This window comes from Temnothorax nylanderi, unplaced genomic scaffold, assembly GCF_030848795.1.
Source record: "Temnothorax nylanderi isolate EJ_2023f unplaced genomic scaffold, tnyl_v1.0 TNYL_tig0449_pilon, whole genome shotgun sequence".
In the NCBI taxonomy this organism is placed as follows: Eukaryota; Metazoa; Arthropoda; class Insecta; order Hymenoptera; family Formicidae; genus Temnothorax; species Temnothorax nylanderi.
Window position 1 is genome coordinate 125933 of NW_027249511.1, and position 18881 is coordinate 144813.

At 34.0% G+C, this 18881-nt stretch overlaps 1 protein-coding gene across 2 annotated transcripts; it reads right to left on the reverse strand.

Moving 5' to 3' along the window:
- Positions 1-15650: 15650 nt before the first annotated feature.
- LOC139782897 (uncharacterized) lies at positions 15651-17053 on the reverse strand. 2 transcript variants are annotated; one of them, XM_071721975.1, is made up of 3 exons: positions 16799-17053; positions 16386-16621; positions 15651-16300 (listed from the first exon to the last, which is right to left on the reverse strand). In XM_071721975.1, exons 1-3 carry the CDS (start codon positions 16834-16836, stop codon positions 16110-16112), a joined length of 465 nt encoding a protein of 154 aa, XP_071578076.1. In that variant the 5' UTR covers positions 16837-17053; the 3' UTR covers positions 15651-16109. The 2 variants fall into 2 exon arrangements, with proteins under 2 accessions (XP_071578076.1, XP_071578075.1); XM_071721974.1 differs by having other exon boundaries at positions 15651-16315.
- Positions 17054-18881: the final 1828 nt, after the last annotated feature.

Below are 18881 nucleotides of genomic sequence, written 5' to 3' on the forward strand. Positions count from 1 at the left end.
TTTTTTTTTTTTCAAGATATTCACTCCGATAAAGCGAAAAATCTTCAGTGCGATCCTTGCCCGCTGCAAACTCCAACAACAAAGCTTTATACCGGGATAATAGTTGCGTGACGTACATTACTTTATGGTTGTTGATGATCTCTTGCTCTATAAATGTTGCAAGAGAGTTAAACGCTAACTTGTGTATCTCTCAGTCTTCATGCCAATTGGAATAAGCGTGTTCTTCAGTTTGGCGTTTCATTCGTACTTGATATGCTGAGAAACAAGTTGGATGATACGCGACAATTTGATTCTCAAGTTTATTAAGTACCTCAGAATCATCCAATGTTGACGCAATTTTTTTAAGCTGGGTAACAGTTGCTTCGGACTTCGGAAATATTACGTTAACCCTTCGCTGACCAGTTTTCTTTTGTGTACAATTGCAAAATAAGCAAGCCACTTCTTTATTCGTTGTGGTACACGATGGCCGCGATGAGGAAGCTTCAGCAGATGCGGCATCAACACCGGGCTCCAAGCGTGATGAGGCCCCACCTAATATTACTGAATCACTCAGTGCTGTTTGGTCAGGTGTCATTGATGGGGAATCAAAATCTACCCCGCTTGACGATACATCACACGGTACCTAAAACAAATATTTTGTTGCACAAATTTAAACAATTACTTTAATTTTCACCACGGAAAATGGATAACAATTTATTAAAATGGTTTTAATACCTTTGGTAAATCCACAGTACGATTTGGAATGTTCATTCCGGTGAGATGAGCGTCAATTGTAGACATACTTGGCTCCCCCTTAAAAAGAGATACTTTCGATTAAAGAAAAAAAAATACGGAGTATTGAAAAAAAAAATAAAAAAAAATACGGAGTATTTCGATGAATTAACATTCCTCAATACGTACAGAGTGTGGAGACGAGCTAGATGACATTTGTTGCTCCGGATTGACTGAGAGTGTCGGTACCTGGAAATATTACATCACACACTGAAAAAAATGTATGTAATTTTACATGTTAAATTATTTGTTTGAAACCGGAAAATTATCTAATTATTACTGTGATTCTTTCGCGTTTCTTATGCCGAACGATTTGTTGCTTTATTTTATTTAAAAAGAAAACAATTATATATATGTAGAAATGTTATAGACACACTGAAAAAAATATTTCGTGAAATTACATGATTATGCTGGGTTTTTTTCCGACCCAGCATAATCATGCAATATTACAACTTAATGTAATTTTACATTTTTCAAAATGAAAATACATATTAATGTAAAATATAGGTAAAATATAGGTAAAATTACTCTTTTTATGTAAAAATAACTTGTAGTTTTAAAATAGCTCACATAACCTAGCCACCAGTTCTTTCACCGCCAAACTTTTAAAAGTTTCCAATGTGCATATCCCAATTGTTCTTTAGTATTTAAGAAATATTTAAATTTCAAAGCACATTTAGTGAGAAGTAAACATACGGGTGATAATTTGGTATAATATACATTTTTCAGTGGAATATGTTTTTCAGTGCAGTAAGTTTTGAATATTCGACTTTACATCTAAAATCTAGGCAACCATGGATGCAATCAACTTTTTGATAAGGCAACCTAATACGGTTGGATTGTGAATTAAATAAGCTTTCATTTGATATAATAATTTGATTAAATAACTGATGAGAGTATATTAATAACGCTTACTCACCTGTTTATACCTGGCAACTCCACAGCTGCGCAGAGGGGAAAGTGTAGGCAACCTTTATTTTTCCAATTCCTTCGGGTATATTCTCTCAACTAATGCACAATTTTTATAAACAACCAATCGAAGAAGTTGATCGAATAAATTTAATTAAAAATTTAATTATTTAACATTATCCCAAGGCGATTTAGCTCGGCAACCTATTTGCGATGTACCAATGTATATGTTATCTAGCATATATTTTTTATCATTCATAAATAACAAATGAGGGAATAAATTTCTTATACCGGATCTTAGACTAGAAGGGTGATTGGCCATCGGCGGCCTACGTCGGCTGCGGTCCACTTGACGCTACAAATGCTTTGAAGCGTTCTTCTTCCCCTTTTTTCTTCATTGAAAGAAAGGAGAAGAGGAATGCTTCGAAGCATTTGTAGCGTAAAGTGAGCTGTGTGAAGTTGGCCCCCCCCACTACTGAAAATCCAATAATAACTATTACCATTCGTTTGGTGGTCGTTTGGTGGTGTTTGGTAGTCCATTCCCGATGATTGGTAGTCAAAACTGTAACTAATAATGCGAAAAAAAGACATATGCGCGTGAAGTTAGCCCCCCTTCTCGTAAAACTCGGCTTTCCAGACTGCGTATATCGTTATAATTGTAAGCATTCGTTTGGTGGTCGCGTGCTGACGTTTGGTAGTCCATTCCCGTTGATTGTTAATTAAAACTGTAATCGATAATACAAAAAAAAACATACGCGCATGAAAATAGCTCCCTCTCTTGTAAAACGCGGCTTTCCAGACTGCGTATATCGTTATAATTGTAAGCATTCGTTTGGTGGTCGCGTGCTGACGTTTGGTAGTCCATTCCCGTTGATTGTTAATCAAAACTGTAATCAATAATAAAAAAAAGACATACGCGCGTGAAAATAGCACCTTCTCTTGTAAAACTCGGCTTTCCAGACTGCGTATATCGTTATAATTGTAAGCATTCGTTTGGTGGTCGCGTGCTGACGTTTGATAGTTTATTCCCATTTATTGTTAGCTAAAACTGTAATTAATAATACAAAAAAAGACATACGCGCCTGAAGTTAGACCCTCTTTTTATAAAATTTGGCTTTCCAGACTGCATATATTATCAAACCGAACATTTACTTTACCAATAAATAATTAATCTGCATATATTATTATAACTATAAGAATTCGTTTGGTGCATTTAGTAATTAAAAATATAATTGTTAAAGAAGACAATAAAATATATATGTGTGTAACCATGCGTTTTATAGAAATATTCTTGTACAATTGCATGTTTAATTATAATCATTAATATTTATTTAACGAGTATTTTATAATTATATATTTTTTGTAATTATTAAATGTGCATATTCGTAAAAATTACAAAACATAATTAGTCGTTATTTTAATTACGCTCTACAATTCTAAAAATTAAAAGATTATATATTACTTGACATTTCGAAAAATAACTATAAAATATGACTACAAGAAAAATTAAAAAAACTTTTTATATTATTTTATTGTATCGATTTATTATAGAAAAAGCTTGAAAAAATGTTTTGATGTTAGAAGTGGATTACACCAATTTGATCCATAAAAAGCCAAATAAAAAAAAGGCGGGTCTAACTTTACGCGCGTATGTCTTTTTTTGTATTATTAATTACAGTTTTAGCTAACAATAAATAGGAATAGACTACCAAACGTCAGCACGCGACCACCAAACGAATGCTTACAATTATAACGATATACGCAGTCTGGAAAGCCGAGTTTTACAAGAGAGGGGACTATTTTCACGCGCGTATGTCTTTTTTTCGTATTATTGATTAGAGTTTTGATTAACAATCAACGGGAATGGACTACCAAACGTCAGCACACGACCACCAAACGAATGCTTACAGTTATAATGATATACGCAGTCCGGAAAGCCGAGTTTTACAAGAGGGGGGGCTAACTTCACGCGCATATGTCTTTTTTCGCATTATTAGTTACAGTTTTTACTACCAATCATCGGGAATGGACTACCAAAGGTCAGCACGCGACCACTAAACGAATGCTTACAGTTATAACGATATACACAGTCTGGAAAGCCGAGTTTTACAAGAGGGGGGGCTAACTTCACGCGCATATGTCTTTTTTTCGCATTATTAGTTACAGTTTTGACTACCAATCATCGGGAATGGACTACCAAACACCACCAAACGACCACCAAACGAATGGTAATAGTTATTATTGGATTTTCAGTAGTGGGGGGGGGGGGCCAACTTCACACAGCTCGTCAAGTGGACCGCAGCCGTCATCGTACTTACGGCAAATTTTCGTTTGACGATCCGAAGCGATCGTTGCTTGTTTTTGATCACAATGTTTATAGCATGGATTTTTTCTTGTTTGTAAGAGCGGTTACTTGACTTTGTTGTTGACGAATGAATGTTAGCGAACTTTCCGGAATACAAATAATAGAAAAATCCATGCTATAACATAACTTAACAGTAATACGACTCATTTCAGGCGAAATTCTAATTTATTGAAAGCGTGTGATCACAGGCATGCAACCAAAAGCGATTTTCGATTGATTTGAGATCGTACGAATTATCACGAACTCAAACAATTTGCTATGTTTGAATAAACATATTTTTTTTTGTTTTTTATTTAATGATAATGATTCCCTTCTCGGGATACATGGTTCTGCTCGCTTAAGCCTCCGTATTCTCATATAATATCAATAAACAAAAACTTCCCATTTCAGTATACTTTTCCTCCCGTTTCCATCATTCTTCTTCTTGCTTGTCTTCCTTTTGTCTTCTCTGCCATTCCTTTTCGCTTCTTACTCTTTTGACTTCCAGCATCCATTCTAGTCTCTCTCCTCCTTCTGACATTATTACTGCTTCCGATATGCCAGTTGCCTTACTTCCTATGCATTTAGACAGAATGTGGTTTCAATTTTCCTTCTTGTCTCCGCACAATCTACATTCTTTCTTACTGTCCTTCTCCCAGTATCTGTTTCCTCTCCATTCGTTACAGCACCTAAATCTGGCCAGAGTTTTAATCGTTTTCCTTTTCCTCTCTTTCCTAAGTACTTCGCTCTTCCTGCTGCCTTCCATCTTTTGCAATTTTTTGCAAAGGTTGATCTTTCTATTTTATTTTTCCTTTCTTCCCGCTGCCTTTCTTTATACTTTTCCACCCATTCCTCAGCTGTATTTATTCCTTTATCTTCTTTCGCTTCTCTCTCCCAACTGCTAGTTCCTCTTGCTTCGTATAATTCCTTCATTATTTTGCCCCAGTTTGTGCTTTCCCATCCTATCTTATACATTTCTTTTCTGCATTCTTTTAGTATTATCTTATCTGAATCCTTTATTCTATCTTGGTACTTTATCGCTCTCTTTTCTATTTTTGTTTCCTCCCTATTAACTATGTATCCCGGAGTGCACCTGTCCAATCCTAGCGTCCACCTTATGTACCTTTCCTGAAGCGCTTCTATCTTCTTCCATTCTCTCCAATCCCATACTTCTCCTCCATATAGCATAATGCTCTTTACCATTATGTCAAACATCATAATTCTTCTGTCAAAATCTCCTCCAAATTTCCTCTCTCTTATTCCCCATATTTGTGCCATGGCTGCTGCCGCTCTCTTTACCACGTCCTTTATGTGCGCATCGTCCTTATTATTCTTCTTAAACGTGAAGCCTAAGTATTTGAACTTTCTAACTTCTTCCAATTCTTCGTTTTTCCATTCCCATTTTCTTTCTTGATTTCTTCTTTCCTTTTTGCTAAAAACTAGTATTTTTGATTTTCCTGCATTTCGGGTTAGCCTCTTTCTTTCGAAATATTTTTTCAGACTTTTCAACATCTTCTTCATATCCTCCTTCGATTCCGCCAGCACTACCAGATCGTCTGCGTACGCCAATGTATATATTTTTATTCTGCCAATTACTACTTTTCCAGCTTGCCTTTTCTTCAAAAACTCCTCCACATCTGCCAAAAATATTATAAAAAACAGTGAGCTCAGGGGGCAGCCTTGCCTTAGTCCTCTCTCTGTCCAGAATCTTTCTGTTACCTTGTTTCCTGAAATCACCCTGCACGTTGTCTCCTTATATATGTCGTCTATTCTACCTACTAATTCTTCATTGATTCCGTATTCTTTCATGCTTTTCCATAACAACTCTCTATTCACTTTATCAAACGCCGCTTTTACGTCTGCAAAAAATACATACAATTCCCCCTTCCTCCTTGCTAACACCTTCTCTGCTGCTGTCTTCAGTGCGTATATATGTTGTCTATACAACCTCTTCTTTTCCTAAAACCTGCTTGCGTTTCTGGCAATATTTTGAGCCGATTTACTTCCTCTCTTAACCTTCCTTCTAAAATCATCGCGTATATTTTATAAGCCGTGTCTAGCAGTGTGACCCCTCGATAATTTCCTGTATCCTTATTACTGTCTTTTTTATGTATTGGATATATTCTTCTTTTCTTCCATCTACTTGGTATCTCTCTTTGTCGTCATATTTTTTATATAAGTTCTCTTAATTTATATTTTGTTTCACTGTCCGCATGCAGCCAAGCTTTATTTTTAATACCATCTTCTCCTGCTGCTTTCTTTTTCTTTAACTTTGTTATCGCTCCATCTACCTCTTCTTTCGTTATATCACTCGTACTCTTTTCCATCCTTCTCCCTAATAATTCTCTTTGTTGCTTCTTTGGAGCTATGTCCTTCACTCTTATGTCTCTTCCATCTAATAGTTCCATAAAGTGTCCCTTCCATTGTTCTTCTCCAATGTTTCCATCTGGCTTCTCTCTTTCTCCTCTCTCCTTCTTCATGTATTTCCATATTTCTGTTTCGTTGGTTATTTCCATTATCTTTTTCTGTTCTCTTTCTCTTTCTTCTTTCTGCTTCCTTTCACATAGCTTGTTATGATTTTGCCTCTCTTTTGCATATCTCCTTCTTTCAATTTCTCCTCTTTTCATTTGCTTTAGCATTCGGTTTAGCCTCTTTTTGCTTCCTCTGCATTCTTTATCCCACCATTTCTTTTCTCCCATTTTTAACTTTTTAATTCGTATGACTCTTTTATGTACTGCTTTTCTAATTTCTTCGACTAGCTCATCCCATTCTTCTTGTATCTCCATTTTTTCAGCTTTTCTTTCCCTCAGGTTTTCCTTGTAAAAAGCTACTCCCTCCTCTGACCAGTCTTCTATTTCTCTCTCTTCTTTCTTCTCTGTTTCTAGATCTGTTTCCTTTTCTGTTGTTACCTGTAATGTTAGTTCCAGCGGCATGTGGTCGGATTCGGTCCTTTCTCCCACTTCAAATTTCTCTATTACGTCCCATGCTTCCGCATTGCAAACCGCATAATCTATGACCGAGCTTCCTAATGCACCTGTAAAGGTCCATTCTCCTTGCTTATCGCCTTCTTTGTTTTCGTTTAAAAGTCCCAGTCCTATCTTTTCTACTGTTTCTAAAAGTTCAACTCCTTGTCTGTTTTCAATTTTGTCCTTGTTCTAACCTCTTCTTCTCCATTCCACAGGAAGTGTCCCGCCTCTTTCAGGTGTGCGTGCGTTGAAATCACCTCCTATTATTATTTTCTAATAGCCTTCTGTTTATATTAAATCAACTATTTCTTTTTTTTAGCAGTGATTTCTTGCCCTCTCTGTTGTATATTGATATAATCTTCCATTTTTCCTTTCTAATCTGCAAATCGCAGCTGATTTATCTTTTGACTGTCCTTTTTAACATTTTCTTTTTTTATTGTTTTCCTTATTCCGGTTATCATGCCTCCAGATCCTCTGCCCTTCTTCTTATCTCTCTTCGCGTATTGTATTTCCCAGTTGAAATTTGCTGGCAGTAACTGCTCTATCCTCTTCCAACCTCTCTCTTCCATCCAGGTTTCTGTAAGATTAACCATGTCAAACTCTTTCACATAATTCCAAAAGTCTCTATCTTTCCTTGATATCCCAGTCACATTCCAAAACATTATTCTTATCCAACGCATTCTTGACACAGTCTATCTCGATACTGTATATACCATCCCAAAAAAACTCGAGGGAATAATTAAGAGAGGAAAGGATAAGCTTGTCAGAGATAATGAGACCGAACTTGTATATAAGATCGATTGTGACGACTGCGATGCAGTATACATCGGACAGACTAAAAGTCATTTAATAACACGCATTAAGGAGCACCAAAATGATATCAAAAAACATGACAGCAATCACTCGGTTGTGAGCAAACATCGGGTATCGTGTGGTCACAATTTTAAATGGTCGGAAACCAACATTATCCATAAGGAGAAAAATACTAAAAAAAGAGAGATTGCTGAAATGTTTTTAATTAAAAAACATACAAAGACGATTAAGGAGGTTCTACATATAATAGATGTATCTAAAAATTGGAAAAAAACTTCATGGACGTATAAATTGAGATGCGAGAAAAGTGCTTGAAAAATTTTAGCATCGGTTACCGTGTAAAAATGTGCAAAAATGAATTTTGAAATCACAGTTTTTACATGAGCTCTTATGGCAGAGGGGTTCCTGGAGACAGGAAACGAGATATTAATTATATGAAGGTGGCCTACCAGAGATTCAAAAAACGGAATTCTTATAGATCGTAATCTAAGCTTTTCAGAAATATCGAGAAAAACAAGGGTTACCGTGTAAAATTTTGTGATATTGGCTATTGAAACAGGCCATATTACAGTTCACGTAGCGTGCTTCGATTAACAAGGGAGATTTGGCAACGTCGCAGCGACTGCACCCGTGCGGAAAGTGTGCAGCCAGTACAGCACCACAATATGACAGCACTTCAAACTTAAGCACCTAACCTAACGAGCGCTTACGGAGGAGTACTCGTTCTAAAATTATGTGAAATACAAGTTCTATCAATAAACAACAAAACATAATTTATATCTTTATTTATCTGAGAACAAGGAATAAACTTTATCAATTAGTTTTTTTGACGTAGTGACTCGAGCCTTGCCATCGATGCTCTCTCCAAACAAAACTCTAATACCATCATAACCATTCTTCGTGAAAGTTTCCTCTAGTATATTTCTGTTTATACCTGCTTTAGCCATTTTTTGAATTAAATTTGCCGAAATTTTGTTCTGATATACTGATCGTAGCGAAGTTTTGTTAGCGGATATAATGGATTTTCTATTCTTTTCATCTATCATGTTTGTGACGCTCTTAGCAAACTTTTTGATCAGCAAATCATCTATTTTCAAATAATCGATAATTTTTTTCAACATGATAACATCATCGACAGCATTGTGAAGGTTCTCCCCAGGTAGCAAGACTCGTCATTTTGACGTCAATTGACGTCAAAAGTCTGTCATTTTGACGTCTTTTGACGTCATTTGACGTCAAAATGACGAGTGCTTGCTACCTGGGTCGTGATTTTCGCCTGGAAGGAAATCTTGTAAAAGAGCTTTTACCGAAAAGCTCTGTTTATTTTTTCGCCTCTCTGGAAGTGCATTCCTCAAAATATCGAGAGTATCTGCGAATCCGCTCACTGTTTTTTTAAAGGTCTCCATCACTCCCAATTTAACAATTAGAGACAATATTCTTGGAACATCGAATCTGTATGGAATAATAGATCAAATGTACAGAAAACAATAAAGCTTACTCTCAAATCTACCAATATAGCAAGCAACTGTAATCAGCTCTGTCATAAATAATAAAATTTGCAATAATACATAAGTAATTTATTATTTATTTATCAGCCTTATCACTTGCTGAATGGCTTCTACGTATTTCAAGCATCCCAAAAAGTTGAATAATTAGTCAGAAATCTAAAAATTTTAAAAGCAAATGTTACAGTTACTTGACCGGTTGAAAAAAAAACATTTTCTCACTTGAAACCATTATGGGATAAAAGAATTATCTGGCAGGCCTTATTTTCTTTGCCGCTTATCTCCTCAAGATATTTCAAAAATCCGTCCACAGCAGCTCGTACGGGTATTGTCTGTACCAAATCTTCGTGTACATACATATCCCCATCGATGATTTGCATTCCGGTAATTGCGGATGCTGACCTCGAGATGGGTATGGATGGAGTTATGTAGGCGTTGAACGTTCCCGCGGAAAAGAGTTAAATATGTTTTAAATATGGTTTATATTAGTCATTTATATGAACGAAATTAAACTCAAATAAAAACCAAATATTGAATATAAAAGTAATTAAATTTAAATATGTTCCAAATTTGGATCGAAATTAAATTTAAATAAGATCTTGCTATTGGATTTAACTTGTCCAGGCGCATATATGGATCATATTAATATTTAATAAGCATCTAACCATCCTGAGTTCAAATTTTATTTGTATTTGAAACAAATAAAATTTTAATTAACACCCAAATCAAATTTTTATTTAATTGAAAGTGTTCCCATTGACCCATCATATATTCATATTTAATCAAAAATTGTGATTCATAAGATTTTAATAAACCTGCGAGTTATGTTAGTCTTGCGTTGTAGTCTGTTAGGTTATAGGTTTATTATTGAATTTTGTCATTATCAACCACAAATCTGCATGTTTAATTATGTTAATTATTTTATACTGTCTACATCGTACATATATTTTATAATTTCAGTTTTAGTTATGTAGGTCATTGGCTTCCCACATAGCATGCATATCAAAAAGACGTCCAGAAGATATCCCGAAGATATATTTAGGAGATAGGATATCTTCTCGGGATATCTTCGGGACGTCTTTTTGATATGCATGCTATGTGGGTTTTTAATCATTTTAAATATATATGTATCGAAAAACAGGCAAATTATGTATTTTCTGTTAAGACATGGATATTTCATTATTTCGATATCGATTCAAAGCTATTTTGATTTGCCTGTCAAATATATAATAACAATGCCATTATATAGAATGCAATATGAATAAAAAATTATATTGTATTGGCAGACATGGATAATGTAAATATTTTATAATTTGAGCATTATAATAATTGCGTTACAATATTAATTTTTTTAGGCTTCCATTTCCATTAAATAGTTACTTTATAACTGTAAAAGTCACAACAAAATTCCTGTTTGTAATTTGACAATTTTGAAAATTAACATATTATATAATAGGTACATTTTCAGTACTACATCCGCTCATTTATTAAACAAGAAGTTAAATTAAGCAACTAATTAAATTATTAATATTAAATATTAATACAATAAGATATTTGTATTTACATTTATCAAAATAAAAAATAAGTTCAATTATGAAAATAAATATTAATAATTGGACTTATTAAAAATTAAATAATTTGTTCAGATATTGCGCTCGAATTCTTTTCGCGTTTTACAACGCCCGATCGTTTCACATTAGATGGCGCGACACGCGAGTCGCCACTCTCAAAGAGCTCCCGCCTCCTTCCTCACTCGTTAGGTGTCATGGCCGCACTTGCTTGCGTTTCTTCGAACGTGTCGAGTCCGTTACCTTTTTCTTGACGGATTGATCGTTGCGGCGCGTGTTCTGGAGACTAACCGAGCGAGAGTCGGATCACCAGGGAGAGCTCACCGCCAGGAAAGGGAGAGCTGCGGCAGCTAGCGTCCGAGAGGGAGGATCGAGGCGAGGAATCCGGTTCAGCGAGCTGAGTCCTTAAGGAGGTTGGTTAGTTCTCGGTGCGAGGCAGGCGGCGCGGCAGGGGGAAAGCATATAGGTTAGATTTTCGTCGCGTGAAATAAACGAATTTTAGCAAATAAATATGTGGAATGCATTTAATTGCTGTTTCTTAAGGTTTAAAAAGAGTTGTTTGTACAATTGAAACCCAAATACGTTATTATCCACATTGAAATGTGGAAATAATAAATGTGGTCCTGTTTTTTTTATTTTTACAATTTCTTGATAACTATAAAGACGAATCATTTCAGTCTTCGAGAAAGTTTTTCCTAAATATGTAAAGAGTTATTTGCACCTATTTTCACTAAATTATTATCATTTTTAATATGTTTTCGAGAGTTACATTACAGGTTAGGTAACATTTTTGCTGTGTCGCCCGTGTATAAGAGAGAGACAAGAGTATAACTTCAATAATTAATTACTCGACAACCATGCAGACGATTATCTTCAACTTTGGCATATATGGACGACAGATTCCCATAAACGAATATTCTCCATTGAACTAATTCTTATCAAATTGATTTGACTAACCACCCTCCTTAAGAGATTCTCATTGGAACGCCATATTTGTTACTTTCATTTGAGGGTTCATATTTTTAGGGTTTATACCGTCATTTTTTAAGGATTAATCATTAATTGAAGGTTAACTATCACTTGAAGGTTAACCATCATCCGAAGAAAAACTCTTAAAGTTGGGTGTGATTTCGGACCGCCAATTGAAGATTAACCTTCAAATGATGGTTAACCTTTAATTGGTCCGAAATCACACCCAACTTTAAGAGTTTTTCTATGGTGTTTTTTTAACGGTTAACACCAAAAGTTGAGTGTATTTTTCCATAAGGGTTCAGTTTGATTAAGTATATAAAAAATGTCTCTATTTTTATTCTTTTGAGCTAGCAAATTGTATTCTTGGTTTTTATGGTGATTAATATTTTGTGCAACTGCATCAATCTTTTTGTTGCTAGCGATTAATATTTGTTTTTATGTATTCGATTACTGCGCAAGTGTTGCGCATTTCGTTAATTTTATCAGAAGTTTACTTATCTTCTTTTTGTACCACTGGATTTAAAACAAACCAATATAAACACAATAATTGTAATTTATAAACGTTTTTTTTATCTTATAACTCATTCTCTGTTGATACCATATTCTCTAATCCCATTATTATCCTAATTAGCAGACAATGTTTTTTAAACGTTTGAAAAATATTTGAAAATCAGTTTTAAACACATATTACAAAACGTTTGAAAAACATTGCCTGTTGATTGAAACCGCAAAATTTCGGCAAGCTACAACAGGGGCTGGATTTTTGAATTTATTCGCAAGAGAAAGGTATGCGCAAATTCTACTCTTACAGAAAAGTTGCAAGTTGATCGCATGGCTTTTAGTTAATCAACTTGCAACTTTTTTATAAGAGCAGAATTTCCGCATACGTTTTTCTTGCGAATAAATTCAAGGATCCAGCCCCAGGTGCGCGCGCGCTGTGCCTTAAAAGCCTCATTAAGAACGTATAAAGGTCTTATTTGAATTTAATTAAATTTAAATTAGATTTAGAACTTATTAAGAACATATAAAGGTCTTATTTGAATTCAACATATTAAGAACATATAAAAGTTTTATTTGAATTTAATGAAATTTGAATAAAATGTACAACTTATTAATTTCATATATGGTTTCAATAAGATTAATATTTAAATTGAATATATTAGCTAATTAAATCCTTATTAAGCCAAATTAAATACGAATATTTTGATGATGAAATGATACTGTAAGAAGTACGTATATATACTTTGTATACTACGAAACATACGTACGAGTATACACGTCGATTAAGAATATACGACATGTATTCATATGTTCGAGATTTTTAATCGAAATGTATATCGGCATTTCTTCTTATATTCTTAATTAAGTTTTATATATAGAACAAATATGAGCCATATTAATGCAGTTATTCAGCATTAATTTAAATCAAATAAAATTTAAATGGAGATTTTATTAAGGTCCATATAAAGTTCATATTTAACTGTTTTCCGCGGGTTGATACCCCATCATATGCTGCTATCTAAAAAAAGGTCTCAATAATTTTTGTACAAAAATCTATCTCAACTTATATGTATTTTTTTTAATCACTTGACAAATCTGGTCAGTACTTCTAAGACCTGTAGTTTCTAGGTCAAAGTAAACTATCCTGTAATTATCATCTTCAAAATTGTTGGGATCGTTCATTGCACGTGGAGTATTCTCAAATAAATCTGAAACGTTGTAGCATGATACTCCAGATTCATAAGTCAATCCCTCTTGCCGCTGTCTTGATGCAGTGGCGATAGATCGTTGTTTCTTTGCATAAAGTCTTCTTTTTTTGATTTCTTTAGTTTTGGAGAGCTTGGCCCTGATCTCCCTTTTCTTATCTTTTTGTAGCCGATATGCTAATGTGCGAGCACTGACAGGAGAAAGCAGGAGCTTGTTGTACACTTTTGCTATATACGTATAACCATCATTCTTCTGACATACTGAAGTAGCTACGCGGTAATGAAGAGATTCCGATGCAGAATAATGACGAGCCTTTGGAGTTTTGCTCGCTACGGCATTATTTAACGATTCATTCGCTTGTGTGCAACCACATGGAGCGATTTTTTCCGCGTTTCTTGCAAATCGCGATAAAAGAGCATGTAGTTTCTCACGCAACTCCTCATCTGCAAGTGGCTTTCCATGCGGCAGATTATTGTGCTTATACACAGTAAAAAATTTTGTGTCAATGGAAGTCCACTCTCAATTTTGTGTTAAAATAACTCATACGTCGTGTTATTTTTGACATTTAGAAATGTTATAAATGTCGATATAACATTTCTAAATGTCAAAACTAACACGATGAATGAGTTATTTTAACACAAAATTGAGAGTGGACTTCCATTGACACAAAATTTTTTACTGTGTAGTTATTATTTACATGCGATTTGCACCAATCACCACATAATTGATGATCCCCGAACGCGTGAGGAACTATTGCCTCCAATGCAGCTCTCACTTTCTCGGTATTGCCTTTATTCTGTTTGACCGCACTCGAGAAACATCGAGAAAAATATTCAATGAGTTTTGGCGACAATTTCATAGAATATAATGCCGAGGTAAACGATTTCAGTGTGTGATTGAAATCTGACCACTTTTCAATCTCGTGAGTAGCATTCCTACGAACACCAGCTACTGTGCTGGAGTCATCATCACCGATGATAACTGAAGCGTACACTCCAGCCTCCTCAAATAATTCATTTTTTGTAAAAAGTTCCACTGCCATATCTGGCTCCATGCTTTTCGCACTTCCATTATAATTTCGTCTACAGTCGTGATCTGTCTCGGAGTGCCCAAGTTGACACTTTCTACATTGCTTAGTCCGTACTGCATACGAAGCTACCTTACCTGAATGGTGGCCGATAATCATGGAATGACCTAGGAAACAATACTGTACTTTTGGAAAGTATTTAGAAAAACATTTTTCCAATCGTTCATGAATATCAGTGGACGGCAAGTTCATTCAAGCAAAATTCAGAATAATACTCATGCATTAAAATTTTAGTGGAAAATAAAACTACATTTTGCATGCTGGACTACGGATTTAATAATTTATTTTACCTGATAGACTATTATAAGCATGCCCCGTCCCTCGCTTTTGCCAACCACAATCAAATGAAAATTTTAGAGGTGTTTTGCTACCTGTTTTTTCTGGAGTCTCTTTTGCTATGTTGGAGCTGTTTTCTTTATCATCTACATTCCTGCTAATTCAAATCACACACAAATATACGTTTATGAAAGAGTGAGAATTAAAATCAAAATCTAGATTTTAATACTAAAAAGTTGTTTTTCAAGTTTTCATGCATTGATATGAAATTAATTAACAATTTTGTAAAAAAGAGAAATTGTGAATTGTTCTATTAGTTGTTCTCTAAAGCATTCAAACATAAAAAAGTGTGATTAAAACCAGTACATACAACAGACATGCGAGTCAAAAAGTCATGTAAGTAAAACCTATGGCCCTGCTCACAATCCTCATACCGTATAACATAAGAGACCTTCTAATCAGAGACTGGCCATAAGAGCGTGTCGCCCATGTTTCGTCAAAATCCAGCGAGTGAGAAGGATGTACATTGACTATCGCTGTCTCTTTCTCTTTTTGTCTTTATCTCTTTTCTATTCCTTTCTCTTTCTGTTTCTCTGCTTTTGACGAAAAATGTCGGACCAATGAAAAGTGGCCCTCTTATGGCCAGTCTTCGATTAGAGGGTCTCTTTTTATTATTTAGCTTCACTTCAAAGAAGACTCTATAAAAGAGTTTCAGTCTTGGAAAGATAGGACGTACAGAGGGAATGAAATGTCTAGTCTAGCAAGTGTGTATCGTTGATTGAAAGAATTCGGTTAGAAAAAAGATGGGTAACTTTTTAGATATTCAAGTTTCAAAACCATTATTTATACATATAATTACTGTACATTGAGAGCTGGTGTAACATTTAAAGATACAATGTAAAAAGAACTTAAATATACTTATCCAAACTTATACATTTGTGTAAATAAGGGCATACTATTATAACTAATCTGATTTTCTCTATCACTATCTTAATCATACGAGTAAAATTATCGCATAACGCAGAATTTTTACAGAAGTAACTAGAAAAATTTTACAATCGATATTGAATTATTTTTATACCTACATAAGCTTATGTCTCTAAAACTTGTACTATTATTTTTGTTTTTATAAAGTTACAAATACAGATTCAATTTGATATGCTCGATAATTATAAACTTCTGCTAAAACACTCACTTATCATCTTCCTGTAAAGCACTCAAAGTCAACTTTTTCTCTAATTGAAGACCTTCTCTGCAACTGTCTTTGGCTACGCTCTCGATTGCAGGGCCCACAACTCTCTCATGTCTTTTCACTACTGTTGGGTTCAAGGCTGGTATATTTAACGCTGATAAAATTGTGTTGAGATGGGTTTCTCCAATACCTGCATCAATCATCCCTAAATAAATTCAATTTTTTATATTATACAACTAGATAATTAGTAAAATCAAGCTTATATAAATACAAACCCATGACTGCCTTCAGGTTTACGGTGTAGTACATATGAGCATCACCGGGCACTTCTGCGTTGGTCGTGACCTTATAACTATTCCCACATTTTGTACATTTTAATGTGATGATACTAGCAAGGCCTGATCGGAATTCATCAGTAGCATATCTTAACGATAATGGTAAATTGCACTCTTTGCACCACATTTCTGCTGCTAAATGAGCCAAGTCAACAATTCTTCGCCCATCTATGACACTTTTGCATTTGTCGAACCAATTTTTGGTCAGAAATGAATATTTCAATTTTTGCTTATACGTATATGAGTAGTGTATAAGAATATGTGTGTGTGTGTGTGTGTGTGTAAAGAGTAAAAGTGATATAGTAATGTAAATAACTTTCACATGTATGATCAAAGTTGAAAATATTACTAACCTCATATAACCTTTTATCTGCCAATGATTTTTGGGCATTTTCCATTCGAAGAACAACTTGTTTTTTTTGCGAATCTTCCTCTATTGATACCACGCAAAATTTTATTCTTATTTCTCCAAGAATTGGTCAGGCTTGGAGGAGTCATTATTAATTTATAAACAGTAAACACAGTTACTGAATTGAAAAATACCACGGTCATACGAGCAGAATAGCGAGACTCAAGTTGCGACGTTGCCACATTTTCTCGTATGTATAAGCCGGAGTCAAAGGAGCACTTACACGATATTTTTAATTATTCCTCGTTTCGACTAATAGGGGTATAATATAAGTTCTAACGTCATTAAAATTCATGAAAATATTTTATGAATATTTGGAATTGATGAATTTGAAGATTTTGTCTTCATCTCTCAACTGACTAGAGAGTACCTGTAGAACCTCCTTAATGCATAAATATAAAAAAAACATTTTGTTATTGTGTTCTACTTCATGTCACTGGCTGAAGCCAGAGTAATTTTTATAGGTACGGCTTTATTAAACTAGGCACGATTTTATCAGACCTGGTCACGATATTATCAGACCAGTTTGATAATACCGCGTTTTTTCACTTTTTGAAAAATTATTAATATTTTAGTTTGTGTTTAACTTTCAACATTATTGGTATGATATATGGATAGCCAAATAAATGACCTATCTAAAACTGCACAGTTTGTTTTTTTGAAGCATTTCTGAGCTTAGATATACGCTTCGGTTCTTAGGGGCTCGGTAATTGCCAACTCTCCCCTACTATTGAACAATTAGTTTTTAGATAACTACGAACTTGATATAATTAATGTAACAAATTATCCTGATGTCGAGTCAAGTTTATATTATAGAGTTATAAATCCTTCTGACTTTGAAAGTTTTTTTATCATTGATTTACCACAAGTTGATATTGGTAATGTTAGTACCGATCCTTTTTATTATAAAAGCCTATATAGGTAATTATTAGACCTTTTTAGAAAAATACAATTACTAATATTTATTGATGTAAGAATTGAATATGCTCATAATACTTTCAGATGTGAAATCCAAATTGAATATAAAACAAGTCTAAATTCTCCTGCATTATATTGGCTAACATTCGAGCAAACTGCTGATGGTTTATATCTTTTTCTATTGTCAAACAATAAAGGTAAACAATAAGGTAAACTGACTAAATATTGATATTTTTTTATATAAACATAGATTATATAAAAATCTGCATTCTTTCAGCAAATATACGCTAGATCATGGTTCCCCTGCCAGGACACCCCATCTGTCAAATTTAAATACACTGCTAAGGTAAGAATTTAAACGCAGGGAGTATTGTATTCCGCATTTATTCATTTACAAGAAAACAATAACGTTCAATTGATCATTATTAGTATTATTGATAAAGTAATAAAAATTTGCGAAGAGGGAGAATGCGTTAGTGGAAAAGAATTAAATGTTTTCAACCATAAATGTCACTATTTTTTATGAACAATTTTAATTATACTAAAATACAATATTTTTGAAATTCGTGGAAGGAAACGGGCTAATTAAGAGCCGATAATTGTTTTATGAATGTCACCAGTATTTTTTAAGATGAGTTAGAGTTTTTAAAATAAATAATTACTACAAAAATTACAGTATATTTTGTATTGCATTTTAACAGACTTTGATATATGACGTGTTAATAAATAAATATATTGTAAAATTTTCAGTTTTGGATTTTAATATTATTAAACTATTTATTATTATTTCTATTATTTTATATTGCCATATATTAGAGGATTTATATAAACCGCTATGGAAAGCAGTTATCATTGCAGTGCAAAGATCATCGTATATTTCGACAGTTTGCGTTCACAAACGACATATTATAAAGAAAGGGAAGAAATTTTCTTCTTTGCATGAAGAAAATTTTGTTTATGAGGATTTTCAAGAAAAATGTGGTATTTTTCATTGTTGGCACAGATATAATAAACAAAGTGCAGAGTTTGCTTTAACATGATGAATACAGGAAGATACGTATACGATTACAATACAGAATTAGTGCGTATGCGACTAACAACTATTACTA

Excerpts from the sequence above, each read along its gene's own strand:
- LOC139782897 (XM_071721974.1), bottom strand. The coding sequence starts at position 16,836 with ATGCCCAAAAATCATTGGCAGATAAAAGGTTATATGAG. Across the intron at positions 16,622-16,798 it reads CAGATAAAAGGTTATATGAG|TGTCATAGATGGGCGAAGAA; the intron begins GTTAGTAATATT and ends CAAATGCAAAAG. Across the intron at positions 16,316-16,385 it reads AAACCTGAAGGCAGTCATGG|GGATGATTGATGCAGGTATT; the intron begins GTTTGTATTTAT and ends GAATTTATTTAG.